The sequence below is a fragment of the Aplidium turbinatum genome, chromosome 10 (genome assembly GCF_918807975.1).
Source record: "Aplidium turbinatum chromosome 10, kaAplTurb1.1, whole genome shotgun sequence".
In the NCBI taxonomy this organism is placed as follows: Eukaryota; Metazoa; Chordata; class Ascidiacea; order Aplousobranchia; family Polyclinidae; genus Aplidium; species Aplidium turbinatum.
The window spans coordinates 16227463-16250055 of record NC_137481.1 but is presented as its reverse complement, the minus strand read 5'-3'; the positions used below and the strand labels follow the sequence as shown (position 1 = coordinate 16250055).

At 38.9% G+C, this 22593-nt stretch overlaps 2 protein-coding genes across 2 annotated transcripts; both read left to right on the top strand.

Annotated features, from left to right (window-relative positions):
• Window positions 1–14080: 14080 nt before the first annotated feature.
• On the top strand, window positions 14081–16162 carry LOC145779005 (uncharacterized). Its single transcript, XM_082590587.1, has one exon. The coding sequence runs from the start codon at window positions 14081–14083 to the stop codon at window positions 16160–16162; it is 2082 nt and encodes a 693-aa protein (XP_082446713.1).
• A 3103-nt stretch (window positions 16163–19265) lies between these two features.
• On the top strand, window positions 19266–22593 carry LOC145779004 (uncharacterized). The gene is made up of 6 exons (XM_082590585.1): window positions 19266–19452; window positions 20340–20436; window positions 20884–21083; window positions 21204–21424; window positions 21506–21665; window positions 22220–22593. Exons 1-6 carry the CDS (start codon window positions 19266–19268, stop codon window positions 22375–22377), a joined length of 1023 nt encoding a protein of 340 aa, XP_082446711.1. The 3' UTR covers window positions 22378–22593.

Here is a 22593-nt window from a genome sequence, read left to right as displayed (position 1 = left end):
TATTGATTTCCATTAAGGATAGGCTAGGGCAGGGCTTCTCAAACTATGGGTAGCGACCCCAAATGGGGTCGCGTAATGAAATTTTGGGGTCGTAATGAAATTCTAGTGCCGGTGGGTTGTAGTCTTGCCATGATGTCAATTGACCGCAACCGTCGGTGCGAACTGTCGAACGATAAAATATAATCAATCGCAACAATTGATGCATTGTTACGCTATCATTGCTGTAATGTGCTGACCAAAAGTAACCTTACCGCTCGCATTATGATTTCAGAGTAGCTTATCAACTAGTTTCTGAAGGAATGTAGACTAAAGTTTAAAGCAGTTACAAGATTAATTGACTATGGATCAGTAGTTAGGTTCCGTAGATTCATGCGGTAACAATTGCAAGCACAAAGAAAACAATTGATAAGTCAGAAAGAAAAAGAAAATATAATGATCAAAATGATCCGTTTTAATGTCATTAACGTGGATGTCCCCATAGTCAAGTCAAGTCAATTTATTTTGTTTTAACACATACGTCACCATAATGCAACAAAACTTTAATTGCAACAAAACTGTTGGTGTTTTATTTAAATCCAAGATGTTGAAACTTGACTTTAATCCGATCATATATTTAAATGAAAAACGTATCTGCTTTGAGACCTAGTGAAATATTTAGGAGTAATAATTAACGACTTGCTATCCGATGATGAAGACACGAAACGGCAATTACGGTCGTTGTATTGTGCTGGAAACATGTTAAAAGCAAGGTTTTCCAAATGTTCGATTGCTGTTAAAAATGTGTTGTTTCGTTCCTATTGTATGCCTTTTTATGCCTGTCAACTATGGTGCAACTATCTTTCATCCAGTAATAATCGCTTACGTGTTGGATACAATAATTGTTGCAGAATGTTGTTTAATCTGCAGAGACGACGCAGCATCACCTCTGCATTCGTTGATAACAATACCACAACTTTTCAAGCTCTCATTCGTAAAAAATTATACCAGTTTGTAACACGATGTAACTTGTTTTCCAATCAATAAATTTATGAAATAATGCCAACAGACTGTTACTATCAATCTTTGTATGTGGTACAATGCAACTCAGCTCTTCGGAGTTGAGTATCTGCTTTGTTTCTACATTTTATGTTTGATTGTAAAATGGACCATGTTGAGTCTGATGTAAATAAATAAATACATAAATGGGGTCGCATAGAAATATATTTTTCAAAATGGGGTCGCAGAACAAAAAAGTTTGAGAAGCCCTGGGCTAGGGGATCTCCTGACTAAGAAGCAGCAGGCCAGCGTTTCTCCATCACGTATCAATTAATCATTCTTTATTACAAAAATACATGGAAAATCAGCAGAGCCCTATTGGCATATGCATTTCGCTCTAACTGTAGAGCATCATTAGTGCCTTATTCAAATAGAATAGAATTCTACAAATAGAATGATTTATGGCGTCGTAAATACAGCCGTTCCATGCCTTTTTTTTAAACTTTACGTCGCTTTTACTGCGCATGCGTGCTGGTGCGTATTTTTTCTTCTTTCTCAAAATAACAAATGAAAAAAGTGCGTACCGTATTTACTTGATTGTAAGTCGCGCTTGATTGTAAGCCGCCCTTGATTGTAAGCCGCATGTGATAGTGTTAGAAATTTAATGTAAGCCGCCCTTGAATGTAAGCCGCAAATACTGTTATATGATCTTATAATTTTACAATATAATTTTGAAAACCGCAAGGTTGGCAACCCTGACCATAAATAAAACTGACAACTCCTTTTTTTCTTTCGAATGCACGTCATAAATGCATGTGACAATTTTAAATGCACGTCACAACTTCACAATTGTCGGCATCAGACAACGCAGTACGGCAAAACATCTATGGAAAAGTCGACAAGGAAAAAGGCAAAAAGAAAAAATGTAAGCCACCTTTGATTGTAAGCCGCCCTTGAATTACAGCCGCAAACATGATGGAAAAAAAACTATAAGCCGCGGCTTACAATCAAGTAAATACGGTATATAACTTCTAAATTCAACCGTTTTTCCAAGTGAATCTGTGGCGCGTGCAATCTTTGTCTGGCTCGTACTCCCAAGGATATGAGTTTGATACCACCAAGAGGTGTTTCTTTTTTTTAAACTAAATTCGAACCCGAAGTGACTCAATCGTTAGGCTACGCATTTTTGTGGCCATTCAGTTTAGTTTGTTTTTAGTTCTGACCATCACAACGAAAAAACAATATATGACAAACATAGCAGAGTAAGGTAGAAGCGACAAAACGCGGACGTTATAGGCTAGCGTGCATGATACCAAAGCCGGACGATCAGTTCAAAATATAGCACGGTCGTAACACCTTTAATAAAATTTTTATAAATTGAGAACAAAGAGAAAAAAAGGCTAGTGAGTTTTTTTCTTTAACAATTAATATGAGTAAAAAAAAATTCTAAATTCATAAAATTTTTAGGTGTTACGACCGTGCCATATTTTAAACTGATTGTCCAGCTTTGCTATCATGCACGCTATAACGTCCGCATTTTGTCACTTCTACCTTCGTTGTGATGATCAGACTCAGAACTAAAAACAAACTAAACTGAACAGCCACAAAAATGCCGGAATGGCCCGTTTCGGTGAGTCCGATTCGATGAGTTCCCTATTTGGTGAGAGTCTTTTTCGGTGAGAGCCCTATTCGGTGATTTTTTTTTAAATTATTGGGTACCGTAGCCTAATTATCATTGCCGTTATAGGGTTAGGGGTAAAGGGTTTAGGGTAAAGGTTTAGGGGTAAAGGCCAAAGGGTTTAGGGGTAAAGTTTTAGGGGTTAAGGTTAGGGGTTAAGGTTAGGGGTTAAGGTTAGGGGTTAAGGTTAGGGGTTAAGGTTAGGGGTTAAGGTTAGGGGTTAAGGTTAGGGGTTAAGGTTAGGGGTTAAGGTTAGGGGTTAAGGTTAGGGGTTAAGGTTAGGGGTTAAGGTTAGGGGTTAAGGTTAGGGGTTAAGGTTAGGGGTTAAGGTTAGGGGTTTAGGGTTAAGGGTAGGGGTCTTATTTCAACGTTTAGCGACGTTAAAACGATGTAAAAGCGGCAATGATAATTAGGCTACTGTACCATATAATTTCAAAAAAAAATTCAAAAAAATCACCGAATAGGGCTCTCACCGAAAAGGCTCTCACCGAATCGGACTCACCGAATAGTAGCAGACCCCAAAAATGCGTAGCCTAACGATTGAGTCACTTCGGGTTAGCAGGCCTTAAAACTCGTTTTTTTTCCGGCAGCCATCGTGGCCTACCGAGAGCTCCTTCTCGGCGGCCAAATCTGCGTGCTTGAAGGCCAAAATACAATAACGATAGCACAAGTAAATAGCATTAAACTTGCAACAATGTTAAAATGATCACTTAGTGTTGTTGAAGTCTGGGCGACGTCCTGCAATAGAATTGTTGTACCACGCATTAAATGCTTTATCGGGATTGTAATCCGGTATTGCGGGACCATCTAACGACCCTAAATTGTTTTAACTGCTCGCAACTCAGTAAATTGTTTCAACTGCATACCGCCTTTCATAAAACCTGACCATTTATTCCGTTATGATGTCACCATTGAGAGTGTGAGGTCACTAACCCACAGCGTTCTCAACTATGAAGACACGTGTTTTACCCACGAAGTCAACTAACCTAGTTCTCCTTTTTAACAACGATTCAATGTCCGACAACATTGAATCGATATAAAAACGACAATATTGCCAGCAGATGTAAATTAGCACTTCAATACAACAGTAGTGACCATAGGCGCCTAAGCCGTGGGGGCCAGGCCCCCACGCATATTTCTGCGTGGGAGCAACTTTTTATGCTGCATTGATACATAAAACAATAGATGAACTAGCGATCAGCAGCAGGAAAACATTTTTAAATGCAAACCTCAACAGCTTCGCGATAAATAATCACTAGAACGAGTAGCGATGCTACAATCCCACCCCAGACAAAAAAATGACTGATTTTGCTGCCTGTGACATAGCAAAAATCTACCATTTTGCGTCGATTCAATGTCATTAGATGTTGAATGCACCCAAAAACAACATAATTTGCTACGTTGACGCAGCGTGCGTTTAGCTTAATGCACTTGCAAACAGTCGAAACCTCTGCAGAGAATTGTCGCGGCAGTGAATCGGTTGCTGTGAAAATGAACTTGAAGTCTCGGTCCGAGGTAACCACTAACCAACGTAACAAGGGCTGGTACAAACCGCATTGCACACACGCGGCATAATCAACGTAGCAACAGACTCGCGCAAACTGCATGGCGCACACACGTCCATTGCCATAGAAACCCGATCAAAGGCGGGGAATATGCGCATTTTTTGTTTCATCTGCAACACGAAAACGGGCGTATTACAGCGAATTCAAACTTGAAAGCTGGTCAGCCATAAGTTGCGATATTGTAGTGAAAAGGGAGCAATGTCAAGTCGAAGACTTAATCAAACGTCTCTCTGTAACTATTTTTCAAGGGCTGTTTACGGATGTCAGCAACTTTTAGATTTATTAAAGGTGACGTGCTGTTGAATTGATGTAAACATGAATGATATTGCTTTCAACAGGTATATTTTCAAGCATATGATCAAGTTAGTATTTTCATTCCATTTACAGTATACTACCTTTTAGTAAACATTTTCGTCTCTTGTTTCATGCTAATAAATCTAGTTCGTTGCTAAACTTTATGTTGTGCTTAGCTAAAGAGTCGCAGTCCATCAACCGCTAGCCAACGCAGACGCATAGCATGTGTTTTGGTCGAGTTTTGTTTATAATAATTAACGGTAGGTCGAACGTAGCGATAACTCCGAGTGTGGCAATAAAAGCAATCCTAGTGTGACGGCATAATTACGTCATCCATCTGTGTGACATTTCGCTGAATTTACGTTGCTGCTGATGAAACACGATTTCGGCCCCACGGCCAAAAAAATAGTTAGGTGCCTATGGTAGTGACTATGATGCGCTGACCTAATTCTGCGTCACTCTTTGATACTACATATTTTCGACATTTAATCCACGATCATTCTATTGCGAAATTAAATAATTGGCTAAAAGAAACCGGCGGGCAAACTTGGCCGACGGAGGAGGTAGCACAGGCGGTCATTCAAGCACTACTTAGCGGCCATGGCCGCCGGCTGCTTTAAGGCTTGGGTTAGAATTGAGTTTAAAAAAAAAGTCACCTTTTGGTGGAATTGAACTCATATTCTTGGGAGTACGAGCCAGACAAAAATCGCACGCGCCACTTTCGCTTGGCACAAACAGTTGAACTTAGAAGTTATAATATGCACTTTTTTCCAGCAACAGCGCACATGCGTAGTAAAAGCGACGTAAAGATTAAAAAAAGGCATGGAACGGCTGTATTTACGGCACCGTAAATGTAGCCACTTTCTTTTTATTAGGCTAAGATTCAAAGTTCAAAATACTACTTGGAGTGAAAATGACTAGCGGGGCCGCACAAAAATCTCAGACGGCCCGCAGGTTGGACATCCCTGGTTTAAAAAATGTTTAAGTTGTATTTAATTTTTGTTTGTTTTGGGCTAGTTGTACTGCTTTCAATTTATTGTAATTTTTTCGTTCAATCCAGTTGTGCTGAGGAGTCCTATTGGACGAAAACCGGTTCCCCAACATAAATTATAACTTATATTGAAATACAGTGAGTGTTAGCCTAGGCTAATGATTTAAGGTTTAGACTGTAGATAAAAAAATTATTGATTTGTTTTCTTAGTGCTTGAGTCTGCATTAGGTTGATTGGCTGATCGCCCATTTGAGGAAGTGTCTTAGTACCAGATCGTCTTTCCCAGTTAGTTTTTTCCACTTTTGATCACAATATCTTCCGAAGACTTTTACAAAAATCCCCTTGTGTCCTCTTTTTGCATTTCAATCAAGTAAAATGCACAAACTACGACATCCTACAGTCAATTCATTAGCCTTTATGATACTGGTACTGTACCTTTCTTTTTTAGTTTAAAATATTGTCAACATCATTTTCATTCATCACAAAATTTGATGTAACTGAGGTGCTTGCTGGAATGATGAATACTTAAGCAGCATAGTCTATGTATACTAGCATAATACACTTCTTACCAACAAATCAAGCATACCGCAGTACCCTAAGATACCCTAAGATTGTTCTCAGAAAACTTGTTTCCTCAGACTGTTCTTCTATCAGAAACTTACATACGTACCGTAAAATGAAACTTGCATAGCAAGCATCAGTGCAAACTTTTCACCTTATCCACTATTTCACCTATATTTCACATTTATTCAATTTGAGTTGTCAGAATTAATAACTTAACAAGTTACCACTTAATTAAGAAGTCCATCAAATTTCAAAACATCAAATTTAGGTTTTCTTGCATTAATTTGTTATTTTGTTTTCGTGCTCCAAAGTTATTGAACCATGACAATTATTGATCACGTGATTATTGCAACCAATCGTAACTGGTTAACAATTCGTTTCTACAGCAACCTAGTTCACTAGTTAAAAAAAATAAAAAGGGCATCTTCACGGGAATTAAAAGAAGAGGGTCTATCCTTTTCCCACCCTTAGTTATCGATGGCTTCAAGGTCTATGCTGAAAAACTAATAGCAGGCCCAAAACTTTTGCATCAATTAACCTACCATCCAGACGTTAAGCTCTATTTGGCGATGTACCATGATTAATGTTCTATGATACTGTTCCTCAGTGCCACATTAATTTTATTTTTGTTTGTTTGTTTATCTTTATCCTGCATTGCGGGAAAGCGGACTTGAGCGCTATGCATCGGTGTACGCCTTCCGACATACACCTGACCCACGCTGCAGCCGACGGCAATGTCTTTTTCCGGTTGTCTACTCTACTTATGACGTAAATTTGGTACTACCCATTACTCGAAATCGATCACTAGGTAGAGGCAATTATCGTAAAGTTTCTTGCCCAGAGAAACAACAGCAAGTGCGGGTGGCTGGAGTCGAACATGCAGGCTCTCGACTGCGAGCCCATCGCGCTAACCACTCGGCCACGCAGGGCCGTAGCCAGACCGCAGAGCAAGGGGGGGCCAACTTTTCGTTAAAGGGGGCCGAAAAAATTTGAATGATTTTGGCATTTTTACCTCTTAAACACCGGTATCCACAAAAATTGCAATATGTCAGTTTAGTGTTAAGACCAGTTGCGTAGCCAGGAATTTTGAAAGGACAGGTTTTGACGACCGGCGGGCGAAGCCCGACGGCGTGTTCACCTAAGACGACACCCAGCGACGGGGGGTCTGGGGGGCTTCCCCCAGAAAATTTTGAAAAATTACTTTGAATTTGGTGCATTCTGAGAGCATTTTCAACAAAAATGTGGGTATGAATATTCCTGTAAAATGGTGCTGTCAGGTGGCATAGCAAAAGGATAAGATCATGTTTTCTTCAGCATTTTTCGGAAATAAAGCTAAGTCTTTATGTTTTCTTGTTGCTAATTCCTGGCTGAGATGTTTGAATGTTAGGTATTGGCACAACTCGCTCTTTTAATGCAGTTTTGTTTAAAATTAGGCAATTCTTTTAGACTGAAAGCATCATGCTCAAGCATAAAGAGACTGAAAGCATCATTCTCAATATCGTGACGTCACACGCGTGCCAAAGGGGGGGGGGGGGTTGTAACCCCCCCCCCCCCCCTTTGGCTACGCCACTGGTTAAGACCAACACTGGTCACTGGTCTCTTATCACGGCAACCATATTACAATGACCAACATAACAAAGCAATTGTTGACTTGTTGTATAAATAGCGGTACTTGTTACGAGCAAAAACTTTAACTGGCTCGAAGAAGCTATAGTGCCGAGGATTTTGATATATATGATTACATTCCGCCTATACAACCGTGAGCTAGTCTATTGCAATTGCAGTCGCGGATGTTTGGATGCAAGCCGTCTCACAAACAAGTCTAAATCGATAGATTTCGATACAAAATGTTCAAAGGCCATAAGCACTAAGTTTGCCTGTCTTGGTTGTAACATGCTCCGTCTAGTGGGAGCGTCAGCCCTTGTTAACACTGAGAATCCACACTCACAAACGGCAGTGCTAGATTCAAATGTAGCAATATCTGCTGCAAGGTTGAACACTTCACAGATCAGAAAACTAGAAACAAAATTTATTTACACTGATTGGATTGAAGAAAAAAAATAAACACTGCTTAACTGCACAAATTTGGTTTATCACTGCACAGATTGGTTATCACTGACCCTTAGAATTAAGTATGGTAAGTAATGGGTATGAATTAAGTATGAATTAAGTATGGTAAGTATTTAAGAATGGTAAGAATTAAGTATAGCCTAACTTGTACCGGTTTGTAGGCCTGCTGGAAATCCATTCCCTCTTTGTTAGGTTATCATTCTTTCCCAAAACATTTTTATTTTACACAGTTTCTGACAATTTTTTTACCAACCTAACACGTGTTGGCCTTGGTTGAATTGAACCTGTTGAGGTTGCCAAAGGAGGAGTTAGGGGGGGGGGGGCGAAATTGTTTAATCATCATAGCTGTTAACTATAAACAAAGCAATTGTAGTTAATCGGGCCAGTTGGAGCTGTGCAACGGGAAAATGGGCAAAATCATTATAATTGCAGCTGTTGCTCAAGAATGTTGGGATTTTGCCAGGGGGGGCGAAATTTTTTTCAGGGGGGGCGAGGCCCCCCCTGGCCCCCGGCTGGCTACGGGCCTGGGGCCACGGCTGCCGATTCCTCATTCAGTTTAGTTTGTTTTATTTTTGACGATCACAACGAAAAAACAATTTATGACAAACATAGCAGAGGTCTAGAAAAAGGTAGAAGCGACAAAACGCGAACGTTATAACGTGCATGATACCAAAGCAGGACAATCAGTTTAAAATATGGCACGGTCGCAACATTGGTAAAAGGCAAGTGCTATCTCTTTATGTTGCTGCCAATCAGCTTAGGTACAAGTTTGGAAATTGATCTACCGAAGTTAAAAATGTAATGTACCAATCATATTGTATGCCAATGTATGGTTCTCAGCTATGGTGTAATTATACAACTTGTACGTTAAATCGCATACGAGTTGCTTACAACGACTCGTACAGAATTATTCACAATTTGTCGAGATGCGATATGTCACAATCAATGTGCAAGGCCTCGCGTCGGGCTGCTTTGCGTCTTGACAGAATGTGCTGTTTTCATTATGGAATTTTGAGCGATGTGTTATTATCGGGTATTGACCTAAAGTAACCTCTGATGACAAAATCTGTATTATCTAACAGTCCTCTACTCCTACGTGACATTCTTTAGACTTCTTTAAACTTGTTTGTTTATGCCGCTCAATGCTACGTGACCGACGATGAGTTCGTGTGATGCAACACTACGGAACCTTCTCGAAGTTACTAGACCGAACAAACCTTTTATAAATAGTGGTGTAATTTGCGTAATGGATTATTATGATGATTATTATTGAGTTGGTTATGAGAGTTGTGTTATGAGTTGTGGATTAGTAGTTGATGCAGAAATTATTGTTGATTGAGAATTGAAGTAATCGAATACAAGTAGATGAGAATTGATGCTGATATAATTTCTGATCAAATTTAGAGTTATTTGAGAAGCCGTTCGTTAAAGTTCTTCAAGAAGTCAGATTATCATTTCACTAGTAGAATTATTCGACATTTAATTGACTGCTTTTCGGTTTGACCCATTAAACTACGTCATTGAACCTTTCCAAGTCTTTTTCCTGGTAAGAGATAGAAAGAAATCGTGACATGGCATCAACGTGCTAGAGTGCATCAGGTACATAACGACGTTTTAAGTTTTGATGCCAGTTTGATGCTCTATTTAGAAAAAAAAACTGCTATACATTTGTAGAACGCTGCAAAAGATCTATTAATCCACTTTTACGCCATGTTATGTCTTGTGGTCAGTGGTGGATTTCCAGAAGATTTGCTTCCGGAACGTTAGTTTTTACTTTACAAATGCGCTAGGTGCCGTAGAAGAGATTCAGAAATATGCCCTTATAAGACTTTGAAACAGCACACTTGATGTACGTCTTTAAAACGTTGCAAAAATAAGTAGGCCTATCATAGTCCATAGATGATATAACGTTGTTCAAGGTAAATATTTGTATTTTAGTGAAACAATAACACAAAACATTACAAGTCCCACAATTTTTCAAGACATTCATCGTATTCAAAATCCTAAGACCTTTGGCGACTTGCGCGACTCAATAGACTTTTCCCGCAGCTCTGTGCAATGAAGTGTGACGTTGAAAACAATCACGCTGGCTGCTTCATTGGCAAGCACCAAATTGCTTGTGAATACTTGATAACTTGTTGAGTAGGTAGTAGAATCTTCGTAAAAACATGGCATCAACGTTAAAAACAAGGATCTGACTGTTAAATTTTATTCAAGTTACCTTTATATAAAAAAACAACCCAAGTGCTGCAATGATAAGCCACTTATTTAATGGGCTCTAGTAACTGCGCATAAGCTATGGCGCTTGAAGGAACTGCTGGTAGTGTGTTAATGTCTAAGCAAAACGTTGTTGGTCTGCAATTCTGATAGACTTGAAATTTCTTTCTGCTTTAGCTACTATGTCTTTATAATAATAAGTGAAAATTACTGTCTTATTTGCTACAATAATTACCGGTAGGCTTAGTGGGTTTCAGTTTGTAGCCTTTTTTTTCTTCTTTACTTGTGAAAGCAATGCAGCCTATCACTCATGGCCTAGCCTACTTGCACTGAATATGAATCAACTGAAGTAGGCTAATATTGTAATAAGCTGGACTGCCATTCAATCAAGGCCGTAGCCTAACTTCGTAAGTTGGGGCTCCGATACAATTATGAGGCTTCCATTTGTTTCTGTGCTTAGGCTATTATAGAACGTAGAAATGACATATGTAAAGCTCGCACGAGCTGCAGACCACAAAACACCGGTGTCTAACTGTCTATTGCTGTCAATTCTTGCTACAATCAGCTGTTGACAAACATGTATTGTTACTATAAGCTTATACCTTGTTTTGGCCGCTTTTTGGCTCAATTGCCTAACGGGTCCGGTACCTCTAAATACCCATTGTCAGGCATTGTCGGGCATTGTCGGGCATTGTCGGGCATTGTCGGCTTTTCGGGGGGTTGTGGAGCATTTCTAGGGGTTGTCGAGCATGTTCAGGGGTTTTCAGGCATTGTAGAGTAGCTACCTTCAGGCATTGTCTAGAATTACCAGGCATTGTCGATCATTATCAGTGGTTGACTGGTTTGTTGGGCATTATAGAACATTTTCAGGCATTGTCGAACATTTTCAGGGGTTGTCGAGCATTTTCAGGGGTTGTCAGGCATTGTAGAGTAGCTACTTTCAGGCATTGTCTATAATTTAAAGGCATTGTCTAGGATTTCCAGGCATTGTCTAGGATTTCCAGGCATTGTCGATCATTATCAGTGGTTGAAAGGTTTGTTAGTCATTGTATAACATTTTCAGGCATTGTCGAACATTTTCAGGGGTTGTCGAGCATTTTCAGGTGTTGTCAGCCATTGTCCCAGCCAGCAAGCCCATATGGGCCCCATATACTATTTTAATGGGCTTGTGGGCATGTGGGTTCTATGTGGGTTTTTGTGTTTTTGCCATATGTGCCCCATATGGGCTTTCTTGCAGAATGTGCTGCTAAATGACAAGGTGGAATATAAAACTTCCAATCTTCAAATGTGTGATCATATAAATGCATTTTAATAAATTTAGCCACATAAAATTATTGATCATGGGCTAAGCATGAAATGTGGATGGGCTTCCCACTTTGTTTATGGGCAGACCATGGGCTGCCCACATTTTTTATGGGCAAACCCTGGGCTGCCCACATTCTTTATGGGCAAACCATGGGCTGCCCACACTTTTTATGGGCAGACCATGGGCTGCCCACATTTTTTGTGGGCAGACCATGAACTGCCCACATTTTTATGGGCAGACCATGGGCTGCCCACATTTTTTATGGGCAGACCATGGGCTACCCACACAGTGATTCAAAGGTTTGTGGGCAACCCAAACTAATATGATATACACCTCGATCAGCATTTGTCTAGAGTTTGAGATTTTTTTTGTTGCCTCAAACAACTTTTATTGATCTTTTAAACAACACAAAATGAAATTGAACAAGCAAAAAATTGATTGAAGGCAATTAAGTATAGTTTTGATTGGGTGTATATTGTGGCGTTCCCCTTCAAAATACTGCCTGCGTCTGAAGTGTGTACGTCCGCTAGAGGTCGCCAAGGCTGGAACGTGGCTTGGTTGGGAATGATCAATGAACTTAAGCAGTAGGCCTACACTTTTGACAACAACGACTGGGCGGCGCACGTAAAGGAAATCATCAAAGGAAGAAATGACATTTGGAACATGGCTGAAAGGTTAAACCTGGACTACTGTATTATTTGGGACATTGATTCTAGCTTTAATTAATATTAGGCTACTGTGTTACCCTGGTTTAACAGGGTTCGATCTTAGCACTGGTCCTCTGGCCAATGTCTAGTGCGAGTTCCCCGCAGACCAGTACGAATTGTTTCGCACTGGTCCGACTGTCCAGTGCAAAAATATCATCGCATTATGTCGTTTGATTGTTTAGAGTGCGTGGTTCTCGTTTGCGCTTCTATTCAAACAAGAAAACACGTGATCCGTGCGTGTTAAACCGTAAGAAAAAGGCAGCAACATCACGTGTTAAATCATAAAAAAATACAATCGCAACATCACGTGACGATGTTAAATCGAAAGAAAAAGGGGATTGGGGAATCGCAACCACACGTGAGCTCTGGTAGCCTAGTACAGTTATACAGTACTCTCAAGAGATTTGATGCATAAAAATGTGAAGATTGTGCTAGAGTTTAGAGAGCATGTGAGTGATGAGGCATCAAATTAACTTAATAAATAAGTTAAATTAATAATGATTGTTGACTGTTATTATTGAATTACCGGTAGATACTATTGAACAAGAATACCGTACTTAAGGTTTATGCAATATTGCTTAAAGAATTCGCGTTCTGTTCAATAAAGTTCTCTTTATTACAAAATTTTGCTTTACTGAAGGAAGAAAATGTTGCAGTGGTTGACGTCGACCACGGGTAGTACAGTTCCGAAGCCAGACGCGAAGAGGAAGGGAGTAGACTCGGAGCAAGACCCACAAAAGTTGTGATGGTTTTCCCTGGTTGGCCTCGTGCTTCCCCCACGACAATCTTGTTTTTATCAGTAAACGGGACGGGATGCAACCTAGTTCGTACCCTGAACAGTTCGTACCTTGAAAAGATCAAGAGAAAAAATTAAAAAAAGCGGAAGTCGCTGATCGCAGTTTCCGCTAACCCTTACCCTAACGCCCCTCTCTCATCGCAGTTTCCGCAAACATTTTTCCGCAGTTTCCGCTAAACCCAACTCTAATCATAGACTAATCCATGCCCTAACCCTCGCTGATCGATGTTTCCGCAAACATTTTTCCGTAGTTTCCGCTAACCGCAGTTTCCGCTAACTGCAGTTTTCGCTAACTCTTACCCCAACCCTAACCATAGAGTAATCTATGCTCTAACCCTAACCCTCGCTGATTGCAATTTCTGCAAACAATTTTCCGCAGTTTCACACTTTCCGCTTACCCTAACTTTAACCATCGAGTAATCTATGCTCTCTAACCCTAACTCTCGCTGATTGCAGTTTTCGCAAATATTTTTCAGCAGTTTCCGCTACTAACCCTAAACCTCGAGTGTGTTTGTGGAAACTCCGATCAGCAACTTCGGCTTTGTTGTGCTATTAAACTGTGATCAGCGACTTCCGCTTTTTTTAATTTTTTCTCTCAATCTTTTCAGGGTACGAACTGTTCAGGGTACGAACTAGGTTGCACCCAACGGGACGAACCAGTGCAATTGGTAAGCCACTGGTCCGGTTGACCAGTGCGAAAAAAAGTTAAGGTGACCCCTGTTTAAATTATATTATGTACCGGTAGCTTGTATTAAATTATATCTTGTGTGGAAGATTAAATGTTTATGTTGTGCTCATGACATCTTTTTTGAACAATCGTTTTTATTTATTATATTGTTATTGGCAATGACATCTTTCAATTTGAATTATTTAGGTTGTGATTTAGCTTTAGTTTATAGTTATACATCATTAATTGGATGGATGTATGTGAGAGAACTAAGCGCCGCCGTGTGCAACAAAGTGTAGATGAAATTCTTAATTCATGCAAATCTACAAATTGTGAAAAGAAAGAACTGAACTCATCTTCACCTGCTGCAAATTATGCATCATTTAAAAACCTTTCCAATGACGATCATGGTAGTTTGGAATTATCTAACGACGAAATTTCTTTTGAGAATATACCAGTTGCAAACAGTACAGGCATTTCAGATGCCAGTACTGAGTTGCAATGTGGATTAGCTGGGGATACACTGCCTTTGCCCTTTGCTCAATATGAACAAAATCTTACCTTCTCAAATTCTGGCTTTGTTTCTGATTCAAATGATGAAGAACCTGAATCTATTCAATATAGTCTTGCTTGCTGGGCCACGAAATTTCATATTTCTCAGAGTGCATTGTCAGCACTACTTTCTATTCTTAGAGTTTTTAAGTTAAACGTTCCAAGAGATGCAAGAACTTTGCTAAAGACACCTACCGAGCTTGATATTCAAGAGGTAGCAGGGGGCTTTTTGCATTACACAGGCATCGAGAATGCCATTTCATGGCACATAAATTCCAATCAAATTGTAATTCCCAAAACCGACACATTAACGCTTAACGTTAATGTAGATGGCCTTCCATTGTTTAAAAGCTCTAATATACAGCTTTGGCCAATCTTAGGAATGATCCAAGAAATTTCTGAAAGTGGCCCTTTTGCTATAGCTCTCTACTCAGGTGCTCATAAGCCTTCATCATTAAATGATTATTTGAAGGATTTTGTGAAAGATGTCAAGAACGTTACTGAAAAAGGTATTGAACTTGACGGAAAGCAGTTTATTTTTAAACTTGATGCTTTCATTTGTGATGCTCCAGCACGTTCTTTTCTCAAAGGTACTAAAGGGCATTCAGGCTACAACTCATGTGAGCGCTGTGTTCAGCGAGGTGAGTGGGATGGACGGATTATTTTTGCTGAAACAGATGCAAGACTCAGAACAGATGCTAGCTTTAACGCTATGCTTGATGATGATCATCATGTTCGAGTTTCACCACTTACAGAGTTGAACATTGGACTTGTGAGCCATTTTGTATTGGATTACATGCACCTAATTTGCTTAGGTGTAGTTCGTAAAATAGTTTTTGCTTGGCTAAGCGGCCCACTAAAAACAAGGCTCCCAAGTAATACTATTGCCTTAATCTCAAACTGCTTGCTTGCAATAAAGCAACATATACCAAGAGAATTTGCTAGGCGACCTCGTTCCATTTCTGAAGTAAAAATGTGGAAAGCCACAGAATTTAGGCAGTTTTTGCTCTATACAGGACCTGTTGTGTTAAAAGGGAGAATAAAGAATGTTATGTATCGCAATTTTTTACTTTTATCTGTTTGCACTCGAATATTGCTCAGTCCGAAAATGGGTTCCATGACCCATGAATATATAGAAAGTTTATTGAAATGTTTTGTGAAAAACTTTAGTTCGATTTATGGAAAACAAATGCTCACTTACAATGTACATAGTTTGCTACATTTAGTTGATGATGTACGCAGGTATGGTCCATTAGACAATGTTTCTTGTTTTCCGTTTGAGAATTTACTTGGTAGCTTTAAAAAGATGGTTAGAAAACCTCAAAATCCTGTAGCACAAATCTGTCGACGAATTAATGAATATCGGTGCAGCAAAATCGTGCAAACTAAAATAAAGCACAGCCAACAGCATTTTTGTGGACCCAATGTACAGAGTTACAAAAGTTGCCGTGAATTTAAACAATATCATGGTAATGACATGTTTCTTTCCATTTCTTCAGGAGATAACTGTGTATCAGTTAATGGTGATGCAATTGGTCTCATTCTCAATATTCTTCTTTCAAGTTCTGAAGAAACTTATTTAGTTTTTTCAGAATTTGAAAACAAAAAGACTTTTTCACTTTACCCATTTGATTGGTGTCAAATACAAGTATACTCTGTGTCAAAACTTCGTAGCACATTTACTATTAAACCTTTGCATGAAGTAATTAGAAAGTATGTTTTGTTACCTCAGGAAAATGACTGTTTTATAGCGATGCCACTTTTGCATCATTCTGACTGATTTTTTAAGTCTGCTGTATTTTTGGGTTTACAACTTGTAAGTACATGCTGGGTAACAGGCCTCAGGCTTCTATATTTTTCCGGCGACCAAGCATGGCTTACCAGAGCTTCTTGCCGATGTCACACTTGTTAAAACTTTGCGTCATCACTTTTTGCCGACACAATTCACACGTTCAAATTTTTCCTCATTTACCTTGACAATTGCTAATGCCAAACTCAAAGACTAAAGCTGGCAACCAAACATGGTCTACCGGCACTGTAGTTTCAAAGGCCATTTAACCATTTAGCAGGCCACCTTAAAGGCTTGTATTTAAACTGAGATGTTATTAGCGATTTTAGGAAAGAATGGCACAATGACATTTCCTTATTGAATTGGAGTTCAATAAACAACTGCGCAACTTGATAACACATTGCTTTGTGACAAAACAACTGCGCAACTTGATAACACATTGCTTTGTGACAATGGCACACACAGTTCATCCAACGTGTACTACTCTGTACATGGTACAATGAAAATGTTTTTGAAAAAGATTCTCAAAGCAATGTGTTATGTCATCAAAGTGCAACATTTTTCGGTACACGACAACTGGGCGAGACAAAGTGGGCGATACCAACTTGGGCGAGACCAGGTGGGCGACGAGACAAGTGGGCGACGGACCAAGTGGGCGACGAGCCCGAGTGGGTGACAGACCGAGTAGGCGACGAGCCAAGTGGGCGACGGAAGCGAAAGTTTAGCCATTCGGAAAAAAAATATGAAATAATTTTTACTTTAAAATACAATGATTGATTTGTGGAAGGGAGGCAATGAGAGTTCTCACGCTGATCGCTGAGTTTCACGAAACATTGGAAGCAACATTTTCATTATTTTTTGTAGTCTAGTAATAGCGCTTGCTGGTTGATGTTAATTTGCATTGTGACATCATCTTGACACATTATTTTGCAACACACAATCCAGTCTCTGAATATTATAAACACTTGCGGTAGGTCACTAGGTCAGCCAGTGCTGAGATCTTAACTACTAAGTAGCTGGTTTGGTAGGCACATGCATTAGACATTGGAATGTTTGTAGTGATTTTCAAAAGAAACAGAAGCTTTTTTTAGTTGTTCGAGTGTGTTATTGTTTAAAATACATGTAAAAACTTACATATAACTATACTATTAATTATAACTATACAGAGATTAGCATAACTTTGGTGCTCTAAAAATAAAGTCATATATTTCAATTTTTAGGTCATAAACAAAATGGCCCTAGTCATATTTTATACTGACAAGCCTTGATAACGGTTAGGGAACGTTCATAACTGACTTAAACCACTCTTTGGTCATTTGTTTGTCTCTTTTCTGAGGGGTTTCTCTTAAGCTTCACGATAAACCCTGATGCCGCAAATTGCAAAATAATGTGTCAAGATGATGTCACAATGCAAATTAACATCAAACAGCAAGCGCTATTACTAGACTACAAAAAATAATGAAAATGTTGCTTCCAATGCTTCGTGAAACTCAGCGCGAGAACTCTCATTGCCTCCCTTCCACAAATCAATAATTGTATTTTAAAGTAAAAATTAAAAGTCATATTTTTTTTCCGAACGGCTAAACTTTCGCTTCCGTCGCCCACTTTGGCTGTTGCCCACTTGGCTTGTCGCCCACTTGGCTCATCACCCACTTGACTCGTCGCCCACTTGTCTCGTCGCCCACCTGGTCTCGCCCAAGTGGGTATTGCCCACTTTGTCTCGCCCAGTTGTCGTGTACCGAAATTTTTTGTTGCATAGTTAGCTTCCTGCTTAATTCATTTTCTTTGATTGTGGTCACAAACCAATGAAGTGTCTCCATGAACTCCAAATTTATTGAGGAAATGTCAGTGTGCCATTTTGTCTTTTTTGCATTTGTGCCATTTTTTCCGTTCTCCGTTATTACCATGTGAAAGCGCTACTTTTTGTACAATTTATGGCTGTTAAAATAACGAGATTGCTTTCTGTTTTTGAATGATAACGTACTTGTTCACTCTGTAGGGTCCACGTCTTTTTGGCGCAGACAGTTAGGCGCCAGTCTAATGGGCGCGCACACTGTGACATCTGGATATTTAGATGCGGAACACAGTGGAGGCTGTTCATTTAGGTGCTATTCCTTGTAAAGTCTGCAGATTGTCTCAGCTTGGCAGGTAGGGCGATGCTTTTCACTTAAAATGTTAAATTGAACAGAAAAATATGTTGTTTTGTTAATGTGCATGTGTAGATGAGGTGCGAGACAACGCTCCACTACTCTTGATATTAGCACATCTCCACAGGACATTTGCTATGCATCCTGAACACAGGTTGCAGCCAAATGGAACTTTACTTAATCTGTTTTCTTTCGCAATTACTTCTACTCGGGATGTATTGGACGTGTGGTGATTACGTATGAGACAACACTCTACTACATGAATACATTTCTATAGGGCATGTGAACCCTGGCTGCAAGCATAATGGTATGACTTTGCTCGTTATTCAACCTAGTCGGGGTTTTATGGAAAACTAGCCTACCACCCGCTTGAATATAGGCTACAGTATATTTTTTATTGATGTTTAGTGTAGTTATTATTTTACTCACTAAAAGTAAACTTAATCATGGACTAACAACAAATAAATGTCGAACATGCGCATTAAACTATTATACAATATATTTTTCTGTTCAATATAACATTTCGTGTGAAAAGCATTGCCGGTTTAAGCAGCTTCACTCACGGAAGCTATGACATATTTTTCTGTTCAATTCAACATTTTGTGTGAAAAGCATCGCCCTACCTGCCAAGCTGATACAATCTGTAGGCTTTACTAGGAATAGCACCTAAACGAATGGGCGCCACAGTGCTCCGCATCTAAATATCCAGACTCCACAGTGTGCGCGCCTATTTGACTGGCGCCTAACTGTCTGCGCCTAAAAGACTTGCTCCCACTCTGTATGCTTGGAAAATTCAAATATTGAGCATTTTCAAGGATTTGTATTGTGTGTGCATTACCTCTGACGCTGGTGATAAACGTAACATCTTGCTGTGATCTTTAATCGGTTTTGCAGGAAGGTACAGGAGTATCCATTTTTAGGTTGAAAATAAGAATACTTTTTGAAAAATGGCATTTGCTATTGTTGAGTTTATTGATGAAAGTCAAGTTGCTGTTGTACCTGCGTCCTGGCTAAATGTGGAGGAAGATATGTGCTACTGGCCGAACACAAAAAAGTTGTCTTCATTAGTGAAAACTTTAGAAAGTCCACAACCTCAATGGCAAAAATTTAAAGTGCGAGTTCTAGGAAAAGCGGGTTAGTTTTTTTTGAGCTCATAACATTACTTGTGAATAATAATATATGGTATGTATAACACAAATATGTTAGGCTGCTACTATTTTTATACCTTAATGTTTCGTTTCACCCTTGGTGAGATCTTTAGAAGGTTATTATATATCTCTATTCTCTTGTCAACAGAGGTGGGCAGTAGCACGTTCTTTCTTTCTCAATTTAGCAAAGAGGCGCTACATTTGCTTCAGTCGTACTTTCGCTACCTGCTCTTTTCCAATTTAAAGTGGCAAAAATGAATAAGTTTTGAATATATGTACTGGTATTGCAGTGATACTTTCAATATAGCGGATGCCCACCTCTTTGTAAAAATAAAGTAGTATACAGTACACCCATGTATAATTCCATGTTCAGATGATCACATTAACAGTGAAACGTAATATTGAGGTTTTTAGAAAAATAGGAGCTTTAATTATTTGTAAAAGTATAGATGAAAAGTCCCTATCGATTAAATTGTATAGTTTTCAGCAAATTTTGGGCTGTTTGCCTGGAACACGATAGTGTTAGTTTTGAGCTACATATTACAATTAGCATTTACACCAGCGCTCTTCAGCTTTTTGTGATCGCAGAACCCCTGTTTATTTTTGTATTTGCTGCGGCACTTCACATACAAAAATAATAACTATACTTGAAGGCTACTGGAGACCAGTCTTTGTTTTCATAATCCAGGACACGCAGATCTTCCACTCCGTTAGGTGAAGATCAATTCCTCTAAAAATTGAGGACAAAAACTGTCAAACACTGCAACAATTGTTTTGCCTGCATTCCTCATCCTGAACTTTCTTGAACTGGTTACATTACATATATCCTAACTTATGAAAAAATGTAGGCAAATGCCTGTTTTTTTTTTTCAGTTACATATCAAAGAGCACTCCAAAAACAAAAATCAGCAGAAATGACATCCGATATAAACACGGAAGGTGAAACAACATGTTTACCATCGAAGCGCAGGTATGTCACTATCTGGCAATATATTTCTCTTATGCATGTTGAAGTAGCTACTAATTATGAGGCAAACTATATGCGTACGATTACTTTAAAAACTGTGCATGCAAATGAAGACATTTTTACCAGCGATTTATGAGGATATGAGAACAACAATTTTTTTTTAAAAATACCACAGGTTTCTTTTTTTAGGCTTGACGTGCATTAATACGTTGTCAGACATATTTTTGAAAAATGTCTCATTTAACTCCATGATGAAGCAACTGGTAGGAAAATTTTCTTAGCTTTTATGTAAAAAACGCTAAGCGTTGTGATGTTGGGATATACGGATATCGAGCATTATTTGTTAGCTGCGGCAAGCAATCATAAAACAATCAATCAACCGAAACTAGGTCCGTTGATGTCCAGAACAATATGTGTTTAAAATGAGTTAAGTTATGTTTAATATTGCAGGAAAGTAAAGCCAAAGCGAATTGAAGTTTCGTCAGATGATTCTTCATCTGCCGAAACACACATATCAGAAGAGTGGCCTGCGTCACCTCCTCTACTCAATAGCAATGTTCCTTCGGCAGTTTCTACTCTTATTGATAGTTCTCAAATTCCACCACTGGAATGCATAGAACTACCATCGTTGGATCCGCAATCTCAAAACGGTACATAGAAGGCCTATGCATTTTTTACACCGACTTTTTTTAATTCGACAACCTTTGTATAACTTGACAAATCTCATAGTGCATATAGCTTTTGACATATTCTACATTGTTTAATTCCAGGAGAGCAATGTGTTGGAGAAGTACTAAAGAAGGTCCTAAAGATCGCACTCGAAAACCAGCAACAGTTAAAAGTTTTAACTACCCTTGTTCAAACCGCTCTGGGCAGCACTGCTGGTGTAGTTGAAGCACTGCCAGAAAATTTGAATGTTCCCATGCGCTCAATGGAAGACATAGACGAATTGGAGGAACGTTTAAAGGAAACCTCTTTCCAACACTTCATGGTGAGACATAGTCTTATAAACATTATAAAGTTAGTTTTTGAGAGATGATTTATTTGTCTGCTACAAGTATTTTGTTTATAGGCAAAGGTGCTTCGTGATATTGGAGGGCGGTCGATAGAGGAGATGGTGAGGCGCGTCCTGAAGTTTTTGTTCCAAGATAGTCTGGCAATACAATGCAACATGTCAGGCAGAAATGGAAAGAGAGGCTTGGGAAGCACCAATATCTTTAATGTTGTTTTTTGTAAGTTTTTTATTAATATGTTCATAAATATTCTTGGTTTTCCACATCGCACTCGGTTTCAACCTTTGCGATCTATATACACAGGCCTTTCCAACTGGAGGCTGGTGTAATTTCGGTTTTATATTTTAAACTAAACAAAATTTACTTTATATCTCATTGAAATGAAAGTGAAAATTGAAATCACTGAAAGTGTGATGACTGATTCTCATTATGATAACATATTATAACCCAACACTGGTAATAGGGAAAGATATAATACCAATTTGGGTTATAATATAGTACTGCACTTTCACTTCATGAAGTCCACTATTTCCTAACTTGTATTTCAAAAAAAAAAAATTTCCGTATTTTGTATTTATTTGAAATATCCTGAACCATGAAACTTATTTCCGCCTATTAACGTTGGTATATCTTGAATTATTATTCTACTTATTTTTAAAAACATTTGCTTTTACTCTTCCTGAAACCTACTTATGCAGAATTTGAGTCACTTGCGTCGACTTTATTGTCAGTTATAAGTTATTTTGTATTGATTGATGCAAATATTTCTTCAGGCTCAATGAAATTGAACGTAACTACAGCAACGATCAACAAGAAGACGTTGGAAGAGGCCATGAGCAAGTGGTTGGTTGGCTCTCGAGATCGAGGAGGCAACAGGGTAAAAAGAGCCAACAGCACCAAGAGGAAACATGCAACCGCCGAACTCGATTGAGAACTTTTGTTTAAAAAAATAAAGAGCCTATAATGTAGATATTAAACTCATGTTCAACTAACAAACGTTTTGACAACTATACTGTCTTCATCTTCAGTCCTATAAATGTTTTATAGCACTGAAGATGATGACAGTATAGTTGTCAAAGCGTTTGTTTGCTGAACATTGAGTTTAGTATCAGCTTTTATTTCATTATGTTATTCTGGGTTAGTGAAC

Coding starts and splice junctions, on each gene's coding strand:
- LOC145779005 (XM_082590587.1), top strand. CDS start 14,081: ATGGATGTATGTGAGAGAACTAAGCGCCGCCGTGTGCAACAAAGTGTA.
- LOC145779004 (XM_082590585.1), top strand. CDS start 19,266: ATGGCATTTGCTATTGTTGAGTTTATTGATGAAAGTCAAGTTGCTGTT. Junction 21,084..21,203: donor GGATCCGCAATCTCAAAACG/GTACATAGAAGG, acceptor GTTTAATTCCAG/GAGAGCAATGTGTTGGAGAA. Junction 21,425..21,505: donor CCTCTTTCCAACACTTCATG/GTGAGACATAGT, acceptor TTTTGTTTATAG/GCAAAGGTGCTTCGTGATAT.